The sequence below is a fragment of the Oncorhynchus clarkii genome, chromosome 3, assembly GCF_045791955.1.
Source record: "Oncorhynchus clarkii lewisi isolate Uvic-CL-2024 chromosome 3, UVic_Ocla_1.0, whole genome shotgun sequence".
Classification (NCBI taxonomy): Eukaryota; Metazoa; Chordata; class Actinopteri; order Salmoniformes; family Salmonidae; genus Oncorhynchus; species Oncorhynchus clarkii.
The window spans coordinates 33,975,889-33,996,195 of NC_092149.1; the positions used below are offsets into that span (position 1 = coordinate 33,975,889).

A 20,307-nucleotide genomic window follows, 5' to 3' on the forward strand; every position below is an offset into this window, starting at 1 on the left:
AATATGAATAATGAAAAAAAAAATGAAAAAAAGGCACACCCAGAACTCTAAATTATCTCACAGGAATCCATGTTACAGGACCGATCAGGAGCTTGTGTTTGTTAGCAAATACAAAGACGTGTTAAGAAATGAATCCCCCCACTAGAACAGGGGGTGTGGGTTTAAAAGGCTGAGGTAAGGCAGCGGCGTAGGGGCACATGACCGCGGTGCAGGGGGAACTAGCAGGGGCCTTCCTGTTGGAGCAGATCTACCTTGGCCCATGGTCCAGTACTCCCTCAGAGAGAAAAGAAACTCCCACAACATTTCAATTGAGTATTTAAGACACACAATCACTCGCTGCAGGGAGTCTATACACATTCTGTAATGGCATGAGACAGACCCAAGAGAGTAGAAACTATAGGAAGATCACCATTCCTTTCCATTTTGTGAACTGAATACATAGTGTTTCATTGATGATATAGGATTCAACACTTGGGGTCATTATCATTACTACACAATATCTGGTGTTCTTGGTTATACATATAGCAAATGCATTTCTATTCTTTGAGACAGTACTCCACCTACTGGCAATGATTGGAAGTATTGTCAACATTCAAAGTATCACATGAAATAAACAGTAGGAATAGAGAATTTTTCCATATCAAAGTTTATTGCTGACATGCATGTAGAGATTTGATGAAGTACAAAAATAATGTATTTTATACAAACTTTTTTAATTTTCTTCCATCTCTGTACAATTAGCCAGGTTTTTGTATTAGATGTCCATATCCAACCAAGCAGCTTACAACAAATCCTGCTGCTTTTCAACCATTTTTACCACCACATCATACACCATTATCTATTTTCCAGTTCAAATATTCAGCAAATCAAATACATCATTAAACTGACAGACATTTCCTCCATTTTAGAATTATGGTAAAAATGAAAAATTGTGTTGAATGTTCATTAAATGAAAATTGGTTGTATTATGAAAAACATTAGGTTTTTCCTTAAGACTCAAATTCCCAATTCTTCTCAGTTGGTGGATTACAGGGAATTATATTGTGGGACCACCTTGCAAGTAAAAAAATTCATGCAAAAATCGCATTTTACAAAGAGCTCAACATCATGCTTCGTATGGTGCTTTCAGTCCACAGACCGTCTGAAGGAGACAACTTTCATAGACAAATGGGACAATTCCAACAGCTAAATGTGAACACTATCTTGATAATGCTACAGATAATACATTACTATCAAGGGTCTAATCCAATAAACCTACATATTTATATCCAATAGTGGGTTATGGTCACCCTCAAGTAAGATGGGATGAGAAATTTGCCTTCAACTTCAGCAAGGGCTGTGGTGTTCACAAAATAGCTTTTTCTCATGAACTACTGACACTATCAACTACAATACTGCTTTTATACCCAGAAATTCACATTGAGGTGGGGGGGGGGGGGGAGCGTACATTCCTCAAAATCTAATTTAAATATTTTCTCATTCAAATGGGGTGGCTAGTACTGCCTCTAATGCATGTCTATATATAATTTGTGTTACAGTGGGCTGTTCAGGAGTGTGCAATGTTACAAAACTTTGATAGAAATTAAGATATGATTCTGAATTCAACATGACAGGAAATCTTGTCAGTTCTATTCAACACATTCCTATCTGCAACATTTCACCTCACTGAATGTACCCCTGATCAGAGCTGGATTCGTTCCACTAGATGGAAGCTCTACTGGTGTTGTCGCTGCCATGATGGTATTATATTTACATACTGACCTAAAGTCTGGTATGGGGCAATAAACAGTTGGCCTGGTCCCAGATCTGTTTGTCACTGTCAAGGCAACAGTTGGCAAGACAGCACAAACAGAACTGTGACCAGGCTAATAAACATCACTACCATAAATCATTATAATGTGCGATTATTTTCTGTGTAAAAAATAGAACTATGCAGTCAGTCTCATTAGTAGTGTAGCTTAAATTGACCACGAGTGTGGCAATGGTAAAAAATAATAAAAAGATCTTTAGAGAAAAAAAAAACTGCAATGGTGGCTCAAGTTTGAATGTTTGGAGAAACAAATGGAACCAGAAGACTTCTTGCTTAAAGCTAAATGGCAGAGATTTTATGCCTGAAAATGGACAGTGAATAAATAACAAAATCAACAAACATGAAATTGAGGATAAAGACAATATACAAAGAAATAGGAGGAAACTGACTTGAGTTTCTACTCATGTGATCAATTTGGATATAAAAATAGGGTGAAGGTCTAAGCAATGAGGATACCCATAAAGATGGCAAGCCTATGTGAACAGATGCCTAATATCGTTCACAAGTTAGTAGCTTAGCAACATAGCTAGGACCTGACAAACTTTGCTAACTTATGACATTGCCATCTGCCTAAAGTAAATTTGACAACAAAGTTGTTTCCTACTAAATATCTACCTACTTTAGCAATGTCATCGTATTTCCAGGACACTGGTGTAATTTAGACGAAACAGCCGTTACCCTCTGGAGAATGATTGGATTGATCATGACGTTTGGCACCACTATGGCACCGCCAGCAGAGGGAGGCTTGAGAAAGTGCATAACAATGGCATGACCGAGTGATGGAGACGCAACCTCATTGTTGAGTTTCTCTGAAATATCACACTATCTATTCAATTATCATTATCAACATCATAGTAAGTATTTCATGATCAGCTACTACAATATCACTTACAAACAGCAAAAAGAGCTTGAGAGCTACTGTGATCATTACAGTTTTGTTTGATTTTAAACTTAAGACATTGCTACGCACTAGAGGATTCACAACTAAGACAGGGCCAACATGAGGGATGCCCATCTTTCATAGCGGACACATTCAGTCCAGACAGTCTTAGAAAAGCCTATATATTCTCAGTGTGTGCAAGCAACTGAGGCAGGCAAGATAAAGAGATTGAGAGGATGGCTAGTTTAAGGGTGTGCACTGACTCACTGGGCTTAAATAACGTGGCTCTAGTCAACACCTACCACTGAAAAGGACATGGCTTTGTCTAATACAGCCCCCTGGCCCAAATCACGCTTATCTACACACTGACAATGACTGGCATTACCAATCATTCACATTCATGCCCAATACTTGTCCCACAATGATGATGTCACACAGGATAAATGGGAAGTTGAATACCTGGAAGTTGTTCAGTGGTGAACGAGGGGGAGGTATCATTTCCTTGGCTAACAATCAGTTAAGACTCAACATGATTTTTCACCCCCCAGAAAATTATAGCGTCCACGTCGTGATTAATAATCAAAGATGCCAATTAGAACAGCAATAACGAGAGAGGATCAACCTTAAACATCTAATAAAACATCCCCCATCCAGCTCTCGGCGTCACAACCTCTAGGTATGACACTAAATGCCTAAATGGAGAAAAAAAGTTCCACAGGGGGTGAGCGAAAGCAAGAAAGCAAAGCAATCGGCTAGACGTACAGACAGAAGTAGGCGATTTGGCCACCCTTTGATAGTTAGCATTTTCAATGTAAGATGGGTAAAATGCTACTTATTATTCATAAGGAAAAAAGCTTATTCATATTCCACATTCCAAACCTTTGCGTGCCAAAACATAGTAATGCTTTCTCTCTACGGTGACAACACTACCGACAATTCCTTGTTTTTTGAGAATGGTGGACATGGTGAAAAATAGACACATGAAAAATAAAAAATAAAGATTTAAAAAAAGATTGAGAGAGGTAGATTTGAAGTCGTAGTTTAGAGACAGGACTAGTCCAGATCATTTTGGTTATGAGGAAACTAAAGAGTGGAGCGGGCGGGCACGTGAGTGAGGTTCATGATCAAGTGATCCCAGTTTGGAGAGTTGAGGGAGGGAGGTTAGAGGAAGTTTGCTACATGATTCTTTTGGCCCTGTATTGCTCAGGGTTTTCAAGAAGAAATGGGGGTAGGTATGAGGGTGATGGCCAGGTCTCAGCAGAGGGAAACAATGGGGGAGCTTTTCATGTCCAAACACACACACAACCGTGTCTGGTATCCCCCTGGCCTGCAAGACTCCATATGTGCCCATTGCTGGCTGAGAGAACTGTGTGTTTAAGATCTGGTGGTGGGTGGGGGTCAGTGGGAGCCTTTGGTTCAGATCTTCAGATTCTCCAGCCTTGCCATTCCTGTGCACACTGCCAACACCCAGACTTGACGTGTGAAAACTATGAGAGGTTGTCAGGTGAGTGATCAGTTCTGGTGCCCCCTCCCCGCATGCCTGTTCCCACACCACCTAACTTACCACAGCTAGGGGCCCCTCTACCCAAGGGAGGGTCGAGCTGGGGCTAAGCTCCCACAGATATTCTCAGTTTTAGGGTACCTTCCCGACCCAACCCTTGCGTCCCTCACGCCACTTGTCAAGGCGATGAATGAAGGGGCTACTTCCGGAGAAAGCGCTGGGCCAGGATGGCGGCGTCCAGAGGGCTGACAGGCGTGGCATCGTGGCCCAGGCGCCGCACGGGCGGGATGGCGCCGAACTGGCGCTTGGTGAGGAAGCTGGCCTTGGCCTCATGAATAGTGTTCTTCTCCTCGGCCAGAAGCAACTGCTGGCGCATGTAGTTCTCAAACTCGTACTGCGACGACTCCTCTGTCATTTTCACCTGGGAAAGAGAGACAGAGATGCTTATTAGTTAGTTACACACTGGGTCGTGTTCATCAGGGCATTGATTTTCAAACCACTTCTCAGTGACCCCCAGACAGTTTACAATTTTGTTATTGATTAGTTGACTCAAGTGTGCTAGATCTGGTATAGCTCAAATACATGGAACGTCTAGAGGTCCCTGAGGAAAGGTTTGAAGACCCCTGCATTAGGGCACATCATGGAAAAGTCCTTGAAACATTTTGCAACAGAAAACTGTGGGTTACTTATTGGACCAAGTCTACCAAGTCCACATAGTCCCTTCCCAGTTTGTTCATTTTCCGTTTGGTGCCTCCTGAACACCACCCTGCTGTTACACAGAGATACTGTTACACAATGAACACAAGTTAGAGAGCCAAGGTTAATGATCAAGAGATCAGCATCCTTGTCAAAACAGAGCTGATGAACCTACGCCACCAAGCTCATTGACGGGGCTGTAGCAGAGCAGGTTGAGAGCTTCCACATCAACAATTTGCATCCTGTAGCTCCAACTCAAAAGTTTTGGGACACTAAAGTCCATGGAGAATAAGAGCAGCTCCGCCCAGCCGCCCACTGCAGAGACTAGGTAACACTGTCACCACCAATAAATCCACGATAATCGAGAATTTCAAGAAGCATCTCTACGGCTGGCCATGCTTTCCTCCTGGCTACCCCAACCCCGGCCAACAGCCCCACACCCATCACTGCAACTTGCCCAAGCCTCCCCAGCTTCTCCTTCACCCAAATAGCAGATGTTCTGAAAGGGCTGGAAAACTTGGACCTGTACAAATCAGCTGGGCTAGACAATCTGGACCCTCTCAAATTATCCACCGCCATTGTTGCAACCCCTATTACCAGCCTGTTCAACCTCTTTCGTATTGTCCGAGATACCTAAAAATTGGAAAGCTGCCGAGGTCACCCCCCTCTTCAAAAGGGGGTGACACTCTAGACCCAAACTGTTATAGACCTACAGTGGGGCAAAAAAGTATTTAGTCAGCCACCAATTGTGCAAGTTCTCCCACTTAAAAAGATGAGGCCTGTAATTTATCATAATAGGTACACTTCAGAATCCAGAAAATCACATTGTAGGATTTTTAATGAATTTATTTGCAAATGGTGGAAAATAAGTATTTGGTCACCTACAAACAAGCAAGATCTGTCTCTCACAGACCTGTAACTTTAAGAGGCTCCTCTGTCCTCCACTCGTTACCTGTATTAATGGCACCTGTTTGAACTTGTTAGCAGTATAAAAGACACCTGTCCACAACCTCAAACAGTCACACTCCAAACTCCACTATGGCCAAGATCAAAGAGCTGTCAAAGGACACCAAAAACAAAATGGTAGACCTGCACCAGGCTGGGAAGACTGAATCTGCAATAGGTAAGCAGCTTGGTTTGAAGAAATCAACTGTGGGAGAAATTATTAGGAAATGGGAAGACATACAAGACCACTGATAATATCTCTCGATCTGGGGCTCCACGCAAGATCTCACCCCGTGGGGTCAAAAGGATCACAAGAACGGTGAGCAAAAATCCCAGAACCACACGGGGGGACCTAGTGAATGACCTAGAGAGCTGGGACCAAAGTAACAAAGCCTACCATCAGTAACACACTACGCCGCCAGGGACTCAAATCCTGCAGTGCCAGACGTGTCCCCCTGCTTAAGCCAGTACATGTCCAGGCCCGTCTGAAGTCTGCTAGAGAGCATATGAATGATCCAGAAGAAGATTGGGAGAATTTCATCTGACACCAAAATATAACTTTTTGGTAAAAACTCAACTTGTCGTGTTGAGGACAAAGAATGCTGAGTTTCATCCAAACACCACCATACCTACTGTGAAGCATGGGGGTGGCAACATCATGCTTTGGGGCTGTTTTTCTGCAAAGGGACCAGGACGACTGATCCGTGTAAAGGAAAGAATGAATGGGGCCATGTATCGTGAGATTTTGAGTGAAAACCTCCTTCCATCAGCAAGGGCATTGAAGATGAAACGCGGCTGGGTCTTTCAGCATGACAATGATCCCAAACACACCGCCCGGGCAACGAAGGAGTGGCTTCGTAAGAAGCATTTCAAGGTCCTGGAGTGGCCTAGCCAGTCTCCAGATCTCAACCCCATTGAAAATCTTTGGAGGGAGTTGAAAGTCCGTGTTGCCCAGCAACAGCCCCAAAACATCACTGCTCTAGGAGATCTGCATGGAGGAATGGGCCAAAATACCAGCAACAGTGTGTGAAAACCTTGTGAAGACTTACAGAAAACATTTGACCTCTGTCATTGCCAACAAAGGGTATATAACAAAGTATTGAGATAAACTTTTATTGACCAAATACTTATTTTCCACCATAATTTGCAAATAAATTCATTAAAAATCCTACAATGTGATTTTCTGGATACTTTTTCTAATTTTGTCTGTCATAGTTGAAGTATACCTATGATAAATTACAGTCCTCTCTCATATTTTTAAGTGCGAGAACTTGCACAATTGGTGGCTGACTAAATACCTTTTGGCCCCACAGTATATCCATCTCTAAAGTCTTCGAAAGCCAAGTTAATAAGCAGATCACTGACCATTTCGAATCCCACCGTACCTTCTCTGCAATCTGGTTTCCGAGCTGGTCATGGTGCACCTCAGCCACGCTGAAGGTACTAAACTATATAACCGCCATCGATAAAAGAGTACTGTGCAGCAGTCTTCATTGACCTGGCCAAGGCTTTCAACTGTCAATCTCCGTATCGGCAAACTCAACAGCTTTGTTTTCTAAAATGACTGCCATGCCTGACTCACCAACTACTTCTCCGAGTTCAGTGTGTCAAATCGTAGGGCCTGTTGTCCGGACCTCTGGCAGTCTATGGGGGTGCCATAAGGTTAAATTCTCGGGCCGACTCTTTTCTATGTATATATTAAAGATGTCGCTCTTTCTGTGGGTGATTCCCTGATCCACCTCTACGCAGACGACACCATTCTGTATACACCTGGCCCTTCTTTGGACATTGTTAACTAACCTCCAAACAAGCTTCAATGCCATACAACACGCCTTCCATGGCCTCCAACTGCTCTTAACTTCTCTAGGATAGGGGGCAGTATTTGTAATTTTGGATGAAAATCATGCCCAAATTCAACTGCCTGCTACTCATCCCCAGAAGATAAGATATGCACATTATTAGTAGATTTGGGTAGAAAACACTCGGAAGTTTGTTTGAATCATGTTTGAATCATGTCTGTGAGTATAACAGAACTTATGTAGCAGGCAAAACCCCGAGGACAAACCATACAGAATGTTTTTGTTTGAGGTCACTCTTTTCAATTGTTTTTCATTGGGAATCCAGATTTCTAAGTGACTTGCTTGCAGTTCCTACCGCTTCCACTGCATGTCACCAGTCTTTAGAAATTGGTTGAGGTTATTCCTTTGTGCAATGAAGTACGGCCATCTTGAACGAGGGTCACTTAATGTGTACTGTTTGATAGAGGCGCATGACGAGAAAGCATGCATCAGTTTGTTTTCTTCCTGTATTGAACACAGATCATCCAGTCTTCAATTTTATTGATTATTTACATTAAAAAATACCTAAAGTTGTATTACAAAAGTAGTTTGAAATGTTTTGGTAAAGTTTACAGGTAACTTTTGAGATATTTTGTAGTCACGTTGCGCAAGTTGGAACTGGTGTTTTTCTGGATCAAACGCTCCAAATAAAGACATTTTGGATATATATGGACGGAATTAATCGAACAAAAGGACCATTTGTGATGTTTATGGGACATATTGGAGTGCCAACAGAAGAAGCTCGTCAAAGGTAAGGCATTATTTATATTTTTATTTCTGCGTTTTGTCGCGCCTGCAGGGTTGAAATATGCTTTTCTCTCTTGTTTATGGAGGTGCTATCCTCAGATAATAGCATCGTTTGCTTTCGCCGAAAAGCCTTTCTGAAATCTGACATGTTGGCTGGATTCACAACACAAATACCTAGGTGTCTGGTTAGACTGTAAACCCTCCTTCCAGACTCATATCAAACATCTCTAATCCAAAATGTAATCTAGAATCGGCTTCCTATTTCGCAACAAAGCCTCCTTCACTCACGCCGCCAAACATACCCTCGTAAAACTGACTATACTACCGATCCTGGACTTCGGCGATGTCATTTACAAAATAGCCTCCAACGCTCTACTCAACAAATTGGATGCAGTCCATCATAGTGTCATCCGTTTTATCACCAAAGCCCCAAATACCACCCACCACTGCGACCTGTATGCTCTATTCGGCTGGCCCTCGCTACATATTCGTCGCCAAATCCACTGGCTCCAGGTCATCTATAAGTCTTTGCTAGGTAAAGCTCCGCCTTATCTCAGCTCACTGGTCCTTATCTTGGCTCACATATCAACACACACCCATAGCACGTGCTCCAGCAGGTCTCTCACTGGTCGTCCCCAAAGCAAACACCTCCTTTAGCCGCCTTTCCTTCCAGTTCTTTGCTGCCAACGACTGGAACGAATTGCAAAAATCGCAGAAGCTGGAGAATTATATTTCCCTCAATAACTTTATACATCAGCTATCCGATCGCTACAGCTGTACATAGCCCATCTGTAAAAAGCCCACCCAATCTACCTACCTCATCCCTATATTGTTTTTATTTAATTTTCTGCTCTTTTGCACACCAGTATTTCTACTTGCACATCATCTGCTCATGTATCACTCCGGTTTTAATTTGCTAAACTGTAATTACTTCGCTACTATGGCCAATTTATTTCCTTACCTCACGCCATTTGCACACACTGTATATAGACTTTTTTCTATTATGTTATTGACTGTACGCTTGTTAATTCCATGTGTAACTGTCATACTACTTTGCTTTATCTTGGCCAGGTTGCAGTTGTAAATGAGAACTTGTTCTCAACCTGCCTTCCTGGTTAAATAAAGGAGATAGATAGATACACACACACACATATACAGTGCCTTGCGAAAGTATTCGGCCCCCTTGAACTTTGCGACCTTTTGCCACATTTCAGGCTTCAAACATAAAGATATAAAACTGTATTTTTTTGTGAAGAATCAACAACAAGTGGGACATAATCATGAAGTGGAACGACATTTATTGGATATTTCAAACTTTTTTAACAAATCAAAAACTGAAAAATTGGGCGTGCAAAATTATTCAGCCCCTTTACTTTCAGTGCAGCAAACTCTCTCCAGAAGTTCAGTGAGGATCTCTGAATGATCCAATGTTGACCTAAATGACTAATGATGATAAATACAATCCACCTGTGTGTAATCAAGTCTCCGTATAAATGCACCTGCACTGTGATAGTCTCAGAGGGCCGTTAAAAGCGCAGAGAGCATCATGAAGAACAAGGAACACACCAGGCAGGTCCGAGATACTGTTGTGAAGAAGTTTAAAGCCGGATTTGGATACAAAAAGATTTCCCAAGCTTTAAACATCCCAAGGAGCACTGTGCAAGCAATAATATTGAAATGGAAGGAGTATCAGACCACTGCAAATCTACCAAGACCTGGTCGTCCCTCTAAACTTTCAGCTCATACAAGGAGAAGACTGATCAGAGATGCAGCCAAGAGGCCCATGATCACTCTGGATGAACTGCAGAGATCTACAGCTGAGGTGGGAGACTCTGTCCATAGGACAACAATCAGTCGTATATTGCACAAATCTGGCCTTTATGGAAGAGTGGCAAGAAGAAAGCCATTTCTTAAAGATATCCATAAAAAGTGTTGTTTAAAGTTTGCCACAAGCCACCTGGGAGACACACCAAACATGTGGAAGAAGGTGCTCTGGTCAGATGAAACCAAAATTGAACTTTTTGGCAACAATGCAAAACGTTATGTTTGGCGTAAAAGCAACACAGCTGAACACACCATCCCCACTGTCAAACATGGTGGTGGCAGCATCATGGTTTGGGCCTGCTTTTCTTCAGCAGGGACAGGGAAGATGGTTAAAATTGATGGGAAGATGGATGGAGCCAAATACAGGACCATTCTGGAAGAAAACCTGATGGAGTCTGCAAAAGACCTGAGACTGGGACGGAGATTTGTCTTCCAACAAGACAATGATCCAAAACATAATGCAAAATCTACAATGGAATGGTTCAAAAATAAACATATCCAGGTGTTAGAATGGCCAAGTCAAAGTCCAGACCTGAATCCAATCGAGAATCTGTGGAAAGAACTGAAAACTGCTGTTCACAAATGCTCTCCATCCAACCTCACTGAGCTCGAGCTGTTTTGCAAGGAGGAATGGGAAAAAATGTCAGTCTCTCGATGTGCAAAACTGATAGAGACATACCCCAAGCGACTTACAGCTGTAATCGCAGCAAAAGGTGGCGCTACAAAGTATTAACTTAAGGGGGCTGAATAATTTTGCACGCCCAATTTTTCAGTTTTTGATTTGTTAAAAAAGTTTGAAATATCCAATAAATGTCGTTCCACTTCATGATTGTGTCCCACTTGTTGTTGATTCTTCACAAAAAATACAGTTTTATATCTTTATGTTTGAAGCCTGAAATGTGGCAAAAGGTCGCAAAGTTCAAGGGGGCCGAATACTTTCGCAAGGCACTGTATATACACATATACATATAATATATGCACACATATACATATACATACATATATATATACACACATATACATATAATATATACATATAATATATACACACACACACAGCTCAAAAAAATAAAGGGAACACTTAAACAACACAATGTAACTCCAAGTCAATTACACTTCTGTGAAATCAAACTGTCCACTTAGGAAGCAACACTGATTGACAATAAATGTCACATGCTGTTGTGCAAATGGAATAGACAACAGGTGGAAATTATAGGCAATTAGCAAGACACCCCCAATAAAGGAGTGGTTCTGCAGGTGGTGACCACAGACCACTTCTCAGTTCCTATGCTTCCTGGCTGATGTTGGTCACTTTTGAATGCTGGCGGTGCTTTCACTCTAGTGGTAGCATGAGACGGAGTCTACAACCCACACAAGTGGCTCAGGTAGTGCAGCTCATCCAGGATGGCACATCAATGCGAGCTGTGGCAAGAAGGTTTGCTGTGTCTGTCAGAGCATGGAGGCGCTAACAGGAGCCAGGCCAGTACATCAGGAGACGTGGAGGAGGCCGTAGGAGGGCAACAACCCAGCAGCAGGACTGCTACCTCCGCCTTTGTGCAAGTAGGAGCACTGACAGAGCCCTGCAAAATGTCCTTCAGCAGGCCACAAATGTGCATGTGTCTGCTCAAACGGTCAGAAACAGACTCCATGAAGGTGGTGAGGGCCCGACGTCCACAGGTGGGGGTTGTGCTTACAGCCCAACACCGTGCAGAACGTTTGCCATTTGCCAGAGAAGAACAAGATTGGCAAATTCGCCACTGGCGCCCTGTGCTCTTCACAGATGAAAGCAGGTTCACACTGAGTAGGTGACAGAGTCTGGAGACGCCGTGGAGAACGTTCTGCTGCCTGCAACATCCTCCAGCATGACCAGTTTACTAGACCTCATGTGGCTGGAGTGTGTCAGCAGTTCCTGCAAGAGGAAGGCATTGATGCTATGGACTGGCCCGCCCGTTCCCCAGACCTGAATCCAATTGAGCACACCTGGGACATCATGTCTCGCTCCATCCACCAACGCCACGTTGCACCACAGACTGTCCAGGAGTTGGCGGATGCTTTAGTCCAGGTCTGGGAGGAGATCCCTCAGGAGACCATTCGCCACCTCATCAGGAGCATGCCCAGGCGTTGTAGGGAGGTCATACAGGCAACTGCCTGCCTCCAACCGCAAGGCAACTGCCTCCAACCGCAAGGCAACTGCCTCCAACCGCAAGGCACTACAGAGTAGCGCGTATGGCCCAGTACATCATTGGGGACAAGCTTCCTGCCAACCAGGACCTCTATACCAGGTGGTGTCAGAGGAAAGCCCTAGAAATTGTCAAAAAGATTCCAGCCACCCTGGTCATAGACTGTTCTCTCTGCTGCCGCATGGCAAGCGGTACCAGAGTGCCAAGTCTAGGTCCAAGAGGCTTCTAAACAGCTTCTACCTCCCAACCCATAAGACTCCTGGACATCTAATCAAATGGCTACCCAGATTCTTTTTTTTAACAATACTGCTACTCTGTTATTATCTATGCAGTCACTTTAATAACTCTACCTACATGTACATATTACCTCGACTAACCGGTGCCCCGCACATCGACTCTGTATCGGTACCCCCTGTATATGGCCTCGCTATTGTTATTTTACTTCTGCTCTTTTAATTTGTTCATTTTATTTCTTATCATTTACTTTAACTGCATTGTTGGTTAGCATTGCTTGTAAGTAAGCATTTCACTGTAAGGTCTACCTACACCTGTTGTATTCAGCACATGTGACAAATCAAATTTGATGTGGATTTGATTTGAATCTACAGCTTTATAACTGAGAATGTGCAGTGAGGGAAAAAAGTACTTTATCCCCTGCTGATTTTTGCCCAGTTTGCCCACTGACAAAGAAATGATCAGTCTATACTTTTAATGGTAGGTTTATTTGAACAGTGAGACAGAATAACAAAAAAAATCCAGAAAAACACATGTCAAGAATGTTATAAATTGATTTGCATTTTAATGAAGGGAAATAAGTGTTTGACCCCTCTGCAAAACATGACTTAGTACTTGGTGGTAAAATCCTTGTTGGCAATCAGAGGTCAGACGTTTCTTGTAGTTGGTCACCAGGTTTGCACACATCTCAGGAGGGATTTTGTCCCACTCCTCTTTGCAGATTTTCTCCAAGTCATTAAGGTTTCGAACCTTCAGCTCCCTCCACAGATTTTCTATGGGATTAAGGTCTGGAGACTGACTAGGCCACTCCAGGAACTTAATGTGCTTCTTCTTGTGCAACTCCTTTGTTGCCTTGGCCATGTGTTTTGAGTCATTGTCATGCTGGAATACCCATCCACCAGCCATTTTCAATGCCCTGGCTGAGGGAAGGAGGTTCTCACCCAAGATTTGACGGTGCATGGCCCCGTCCATCGTCCCTTTGATGCGGTGAAGTGGTCCTGTCCCCTTAGCAGAAAAATACCCCCAAAGCATAATGTTTCCACCTCCATGTTTGACGGTGGGGATGGTGTTCTTGGGGTCATAGGCAGCATTCCTCCTCCAAACACGGCGAGTTCAGTTGATGCCAAAGAACTCCATTTTGGTCTCATCTGACCACAACACTTCACTCAGTTGTCCTCTGAATCATTCAGATGTTGGCAAACTTCAAACGGGCATGTATATGTGCTTCCTTGAGCAGGGGGACCTTGCGGGCGCTGCAGGATTTCAGTCCTTCACGGCGTAGTGTGTTACCAATTGTTTTCTTGGTGACTATGGTCCCAGCTGCCTTGAGATCATTGACAAGATCCTCCCGTGTAGTTCTGGGCTGATTCCTCACCGTTCTCATGATCATCTCAACTCCACGAGGTGAGATCTTGCAGGGAGCCCCAGGCCAAGGGAGATTGACAGTTATTTTGTGTTTCTTCCATTTGCGAATAATCGCACCAACTGTTGTCACCTTCTCACTAAGCTGCTTGGCGATGGTCTTGTAGCCCATTCCAGCCTTGTGTAGGTCTACAATCTTGTCCCTGACATCCTTGGAGAGCTCTTTGGTCTTGGCCATGGTGGAAAGTTTGGAATCTGATTGATTGCTTCTGTGGACAGGTGTCTTTTATACAGGTAACAAACTGAGATTAGGACATTTTATACAATTTTTGACATGCATTTTTCTGGATGTTTTTGTTGTTATTCTGTCTCTCATTGTTCAAATAAACCTAACATTAAAATTAGACTGCCCACTGACAAAGAAATGATCAAACGTACAAAATCAGCAGGGGATCAAATACTTTTTCCCCCTCACTGTATGTCAAGCTATACTATACGCACTTTTGTATTTCTTACAACACCTTTAGATTTAAGAAGATTGGATTCAAATATAATGAAAGTGCTAGCATCATGGTGGCGCAGTGAGAACATCAAACACCAAGGCACCAGTCAATAAGAGAGGAACATTTGGCTCTGTTCCCCAGAAGGCTTTGGGTGAGCTGAAGTTATGAGGATTAGCCATGTGCTAATGCTAAAGGAGGATCAAGGGGTTGTTGACAACAGGGATCTCACCTCCTGGAGATGCTCTGGGTGGCTGACCTGGTCATCAATGTCCGGTACAACCTGAAGAGGTCCGGTCAAAGAGGATACTGATTGCCTGCAAAGCGCACACACAAAAGGCAGTTTATAGACACAGCAAGGGTTGACTGATGATTCTATTAATGCCACCAAGTTAAACATGATATTCTCAAACCAGAATGCATTGATATGCACTTTTTAAACCACAACTGGCAATATTTACAGTTCTCTCCCTGTCCACCAGAGGGCGTGACTCACCATGAGGCAATAATGCCGCTGAGAGACTCCAGGACCTCGGCAGCGGTCAGCCTCTGCTGGGGGTCCAGCACCAGCAGCTTCCGTATAAGACACACAGTGTTCTCAGACACACGCCCGTCCCTGAGGGGAGAGAGGGAGGAAAGGATAGTGGGGGAACAGTTATATTTATGGCTGTCAAAACCAGAAGGAGAAACTGTTGCATAATACATAGGAGGAACCAATAAGAGCACGGTACTCCGTAGCTCAGTTGGTATAGCATAGCGTTTGCAAAGCCAGGACAGTGGGTTCGAGTCCCAGGACCACCTGTATGTAAAATGCATGCATGACTAAGTCACTTTGGATAAAAGCATCTGTTAAACAGCATACATCACTATTAGTTAAGTGTATGGCTAAGAAATTAATTGATATTGGCAGACTTGCACCAAGTCCTTGAGTAGACCAACTGTCATGATATGCATCATAGTAGGAACTCTGTATGGGGTGCTTGGAGTAATAATGCTTGTGTGGTTTAGTATGGGATGTGTGGCACTGCATTGGTGGGGGGGGTTGTATGTTGACCTACTCTGGGATGGAGTACTCTGCAGCCTTGATCTTGCGGAATAGCTCCTGAGGTATGCTGTCGTAGAAGGGGAACTGGCCGTAGAGCATGGTGAACAGCACCACGCCAAGGGCCCACATGTCACTGGGCTTACCGTGGTACGGCCGGCCTGCAAAGGAAGACAATAGATTCATTTAAAAAATGGTTTCACAAACTGTTTCATGGCAACAGATTTTATTTAAAATCTTTAAAAAAATACATTTAAAAATGCATTTAAAAAAAGTGAATTTTCACCACCAAAGATGTGTTTCCATCAACTGGACTTGTACAGATAAAAGGCTGTAAGTGATGACGTAATGCACATAACAATACCTTTTGCAGTTAAATTCCCATGTACCGGATAAAAAAAATTCAATGCTGGCATGGGACCAATGCTATCTGAGCGCTGTTGGCTAGAGAACACGTATAGCCAACATGAGATAATCGTTATGGACAACAAAAAAGTGAATTTTTGTCTAACGGCAGCCAAGCATCGACTATCCTGTCACCAGAATAAGACCCTTGATAATTATTGGAAAGCAGCATCAAGCTCATCACTACGCACTTTCACCACTCTGAAGTGCATCATTTATTTCATCTGTAGCCTAAACTGCATGCTTTTGTGACAAGTCATACTGGGAAGACAACTTCGCCTGACTCAGTTTGATACAATGTTATTATATTCATTTGAGCATAAAAGCATTTCCAGCAGCATTTCACTGACAAAGTTTAAATGTTAGACATTTTGAAAGTTCACCAAAAAAACATGTTGACAATATGAACATTTACCGTTTCCATTATTCCCGTCATTACATTTTGTATCCGACATATACACGCATGAAAAGTGTGGATGGAAAACGGGTTAATGTTTGACATTTTGCGACTGAGAAAATGACACTTCTTTAAAAAAAAACATGTTTTGCATATAGGCTTCCACATCATGTACGTACATGCACCAGTACAATCACACTATCAAATCTTAATTCAACCACAAACATTGTTTGTCGTTACTCTTCAACCCACTGTCCTCCTCCAGAACCACCCATAATATCTCATTAATCAACCTCAGACTGAATGATTAACCAATTGGACACAGAAGACAATGTGACTCAACACTCCAACTGCAGCAGCTCTAGACTCATCTTCCAAGAAATTCCCAACCGCAATCCCATCTGGCAATACCATACCTCCATTATGCTTAAACCTATATCAAACAGTAAAGGCACGAGGAGTCAGAAGACAGTGATGTATGGGAGGACAAATGAGCATGGTGCTCTTCTTTAGAACCAGAGAAAAGTGTTAAAGAGGCAGTCGCTTGCTTCCCTCCCTCCACCCATGGGGCAATAATGGTAATGCATTTGACACAGACGGGGGGGGGGGGACGGGGGGGGGGTTGGGAGTAGTTTCCCTCTCGGTGAGTCATCAGGGTGACTCACCGGAGCTCAGTTTCATTGTTCTGTCTCCAACTTGTCATGTTCCGCTCATATAGGCCTGGGTTCTGCGTTTTAAATGGAGAGGGGAAGAAGACACCATCCAAATCTGCTCGTTTCACACGTTTCCCTGACAATCGTGTCTAGACTGAAGGGCTAAGAACACTTTTCAAACTGTGTGCACGCAGTGCGTGCACAAACTACCGAGTGATGGAATATTGTGTGCCGTCTCTGCAGCAAGCGATTAAACTAATAGCAAAATGTAGCACAGTATACATGTTTGCAATAAACCCAAACAAAAGCAACACCACATACCCTAACACATAGCTTATCACGAGAGAACATCATGCAACGGAGATGATCAAGTCAATAAATGAAAAACAAAATACCTTGAGATTTTTAGCCTTCACTAATGTTCCCAAGTTTGCAAAATAGGCTATCGGTGTTGCCTAATAACCGGAAATATCCAACGCAACAGTGGCCTGCCAAACATTACGCAAGCCTACTGACTGACTCGCAGTTACCCAGCTCGACCCAGATTAAACTTGGCTGACCCTTTCAACAGAACAGTAAAAGATATAACAGGAGCTTATCAGTCAAACCTTCACCAACACATTTCACAAACAACATGCGAGTTACCCTTGGAAATCAATAGGCCTACATGATTTGCGTCCACTTGTTACATAAAGTAAGCATGGAGATATGGAAGTTTCAATTGAACTGTTATGCGATTGTGTTTGGCATCAGTCAGTAGCATTTGTGACAGACTGACAGAACTTCCTTCTCCTTTCCCCTCCCATGCCATCTGTGTGTGTTTGTGTGTGGTGTCCTCTCACCACTCAGTACGTCAGGGCTGATGTAGGCTGGACTTCCTCGCTGGTCCTTCAGCAGGTCGTCCTCGCTCACCAGGTGCTTGCCCAGGCAGAAGTTGGTGATGGTAATCCGGTGAGTCCTAGGGTACAGAGAGACACCAACACACACCAGGGTCATATTCAGTAGATACAAAACAGAAGAACTGTCAAACTGCGTGAAAGAAATGCACCACAGTATGCCCTAATGAATATGACCCAAGGAAACTGTACTCCACTTCCTGACTGTAATGGTCTGCCTCGTCATCACAAAAACATAAGTGTTTGGTAGGCCTGTGTGATACACAATGCTTCATGAAACTAAATAGATGCCGACTGACGTGGGAGGCGTATGTCACTCACTAATTAATTTGACTGCAGCACATTTAACTGAGCAAAGCATTACTCTTGGGTTTCTTTTTTTATGCTAAGAAGTTTCAAATAAACACAAGACTATACGATCACAAGCAGCAGTTGAAGGGACAACTCCAAACCAGGAGGACAGTGATATCTAGAGACAGAGTAAACTCCAGACAGTCTGGCACTCAAGCGCCGTTGCTAGGGACATCATATTGGTTTCTGTAGAAACATAGGCCTATCAGATGTTTGCATGAGTCATCATAGATAAACAGTGTGTGTGTGTGTGTGTGTGTGTGTGTGTGTGTGTGTGTGTGTGTGTGGTAGGGGGGGGGGGGGCAAGGTTTAATGGTAGGCCTTCATACAGTAGAGAGAAACATGTAGAGAGAAAGAGGAAATAAAAAAAGGCTGCACTTTGACAAACATGTGAGTCAACCAGTGGTTTGGGCTAATTATCTCAATGACTAATACTGCATGGAATTGAATTGACGAATGTGTATGCAAAGCACATAAGCTTGTGTGCACTTTTCCTTAAGTCCACCCACACAACGCATGCACAGGCTACACAAATCACAACTGAAATTTAGCGCCTTAGTCCACTCAAGTTCACGTTCTCATCCCTTTCTCCAAGGACCGAGGTCAATGCAGCTTCCCCTATGCTCTCTCACTTTCACACTGTATGCGGTTCACATTCTGCTCACAGACAGAAGGCCACATTTAGGCTAAGGTTAATTCCTGTGAAAACATGCTTGCTAAAAATGCCACATTGTAAAATGTCTTGACAGTCTACCATCTGAGGCTATTCAAAATTTGTGAGCATGAATCGTCTATAATGCAGTAGCCTTTTGAACTTCACAATGACAGGAAGCTGCGCTTGAAGGGCTCTAGATAAAAAGCTGCTTTATGAAGGGGGCCTTTCTTTCGCCTGCATGCATCACACAACTGCGGTTGCTATTCTTACTCTGTATCCTCTCCATGAAAGAGATAGCGTGTTCGCCTCGTGAGAGGGACCTTTAGGACTGGGTTGACCAAAAGAACCACACCGTCTCCGCTTTCTGGTCATGTGACCCCAGGAGACAGGAAACCAGAAACCTCCACATCCCTTGTGACTCCCCCCCATCCTGCCCAAAATAACCAGACTGATGGGAAAGGGGTTGAACATGGCATCCTCTGGCTCTACATGAAGCTCAAATTGCACAAAAAATGTTTTTACAAAAAAAAAAAAAAACAAGTGTGGTGAGGTCAAGGATTTCCCTCAAACATTTTAGGATTTACCTGTGTGTGACTAGTGTCCAATCAAACAATTTACAATATAAAAAAAAGGTAAACTTTGCTTTCCAGTTTTAAACAGATGGACTTTGAAATGCTACTAAAAGCTGCTCCTATTTTTGAAATGTTGCCTTTTTACTTATTTGTGAACCCTGAACCACCCTTTTTAAATTTGGTTTGCAATGTTTATTTCCAGCATAAGCAAACTCCTGACAATGATACAGCACACAGCTTTGCAGGACAGGAAGTTGGTGAAGGGAAGATTAAAGATTAGTTTACACCTGTACAGCACAGTCATTGGGAATATATGCAGAGGCTGATGTCACCGTCAGTGGCAGCTGACAGAAGCATGATGACAAACAAGCACTTCGCAGTCTAAAGACTGATTACCTGACAAGGAGGCTCAAGTCTAGTTAGCAATCAACCAAACATCTTACAACCCTAAAGTACACCCTCGGTTATTTAAGTATTACTAGCCTACAAACACCAGCTATTTAAAACAACTTGCTGGCAAAATGCAATAGCCTCATTTCCATCCATTTCCTGTGGATTAATGACCTGAACCATGGTGGAAACAGGAAATGCAGGTACCTTTATTGTCGGCAAGCAATGTTTGTCAAAAATTACACGAGAAATAACCGTGTAAACGCCTTTATGCACAAATAGTTATATAATAGCAATCATATCGAAGTAAACTTGGATTCATTCGATGATAAGACCACACAACATAGCCTACCACTAGGACTGGGAAAAGCATGTAGTTTATTAGGCAGATTAAATAAGTTATGAACTTCACAGGGTGGTGAAAGTGCA

General features: G+C 43.1%; 1 protein-coding gene across 1 annotated transcript in view; it reads right to left on the bottom strand.

The window, feature by feature from the left end:
* Positions 1-627: 627 nt before the first annotated feature.
* Positions 628-20,307, bottom strand: part of LOC139393812 (serine/threonine-protein kinase 40) — a 32,694-nt gene continuing 13,014 nt past the window's right edge. Inside the window, exons 7-11 of the mRNA XM_071142099.1 lie at positions 17,857-17,972; positions 15,576-15,720; positions 15,014-15,133; positions 14,750-14,834; positions 628-4,612 (exon numbers count right to left, since the gene is read on the bottom strand). Of these exons, the coding sequence (XP_070998200.1) occupies positions 4,391-4,612; positions 14,750-14,834; positions 15,014-15,133; positions 15,576-15,720; positions 17,857-17,972 (688 nt within the window). The 3' untranslated portion in view covers positions 628-4,390. The remainder of the gene's footprint in view (positions 4,613-14,749; positions 14,835-15,013; positions 15,134-15,575; positions 15,721-17,856; positions 17,973-20,307) is intronic.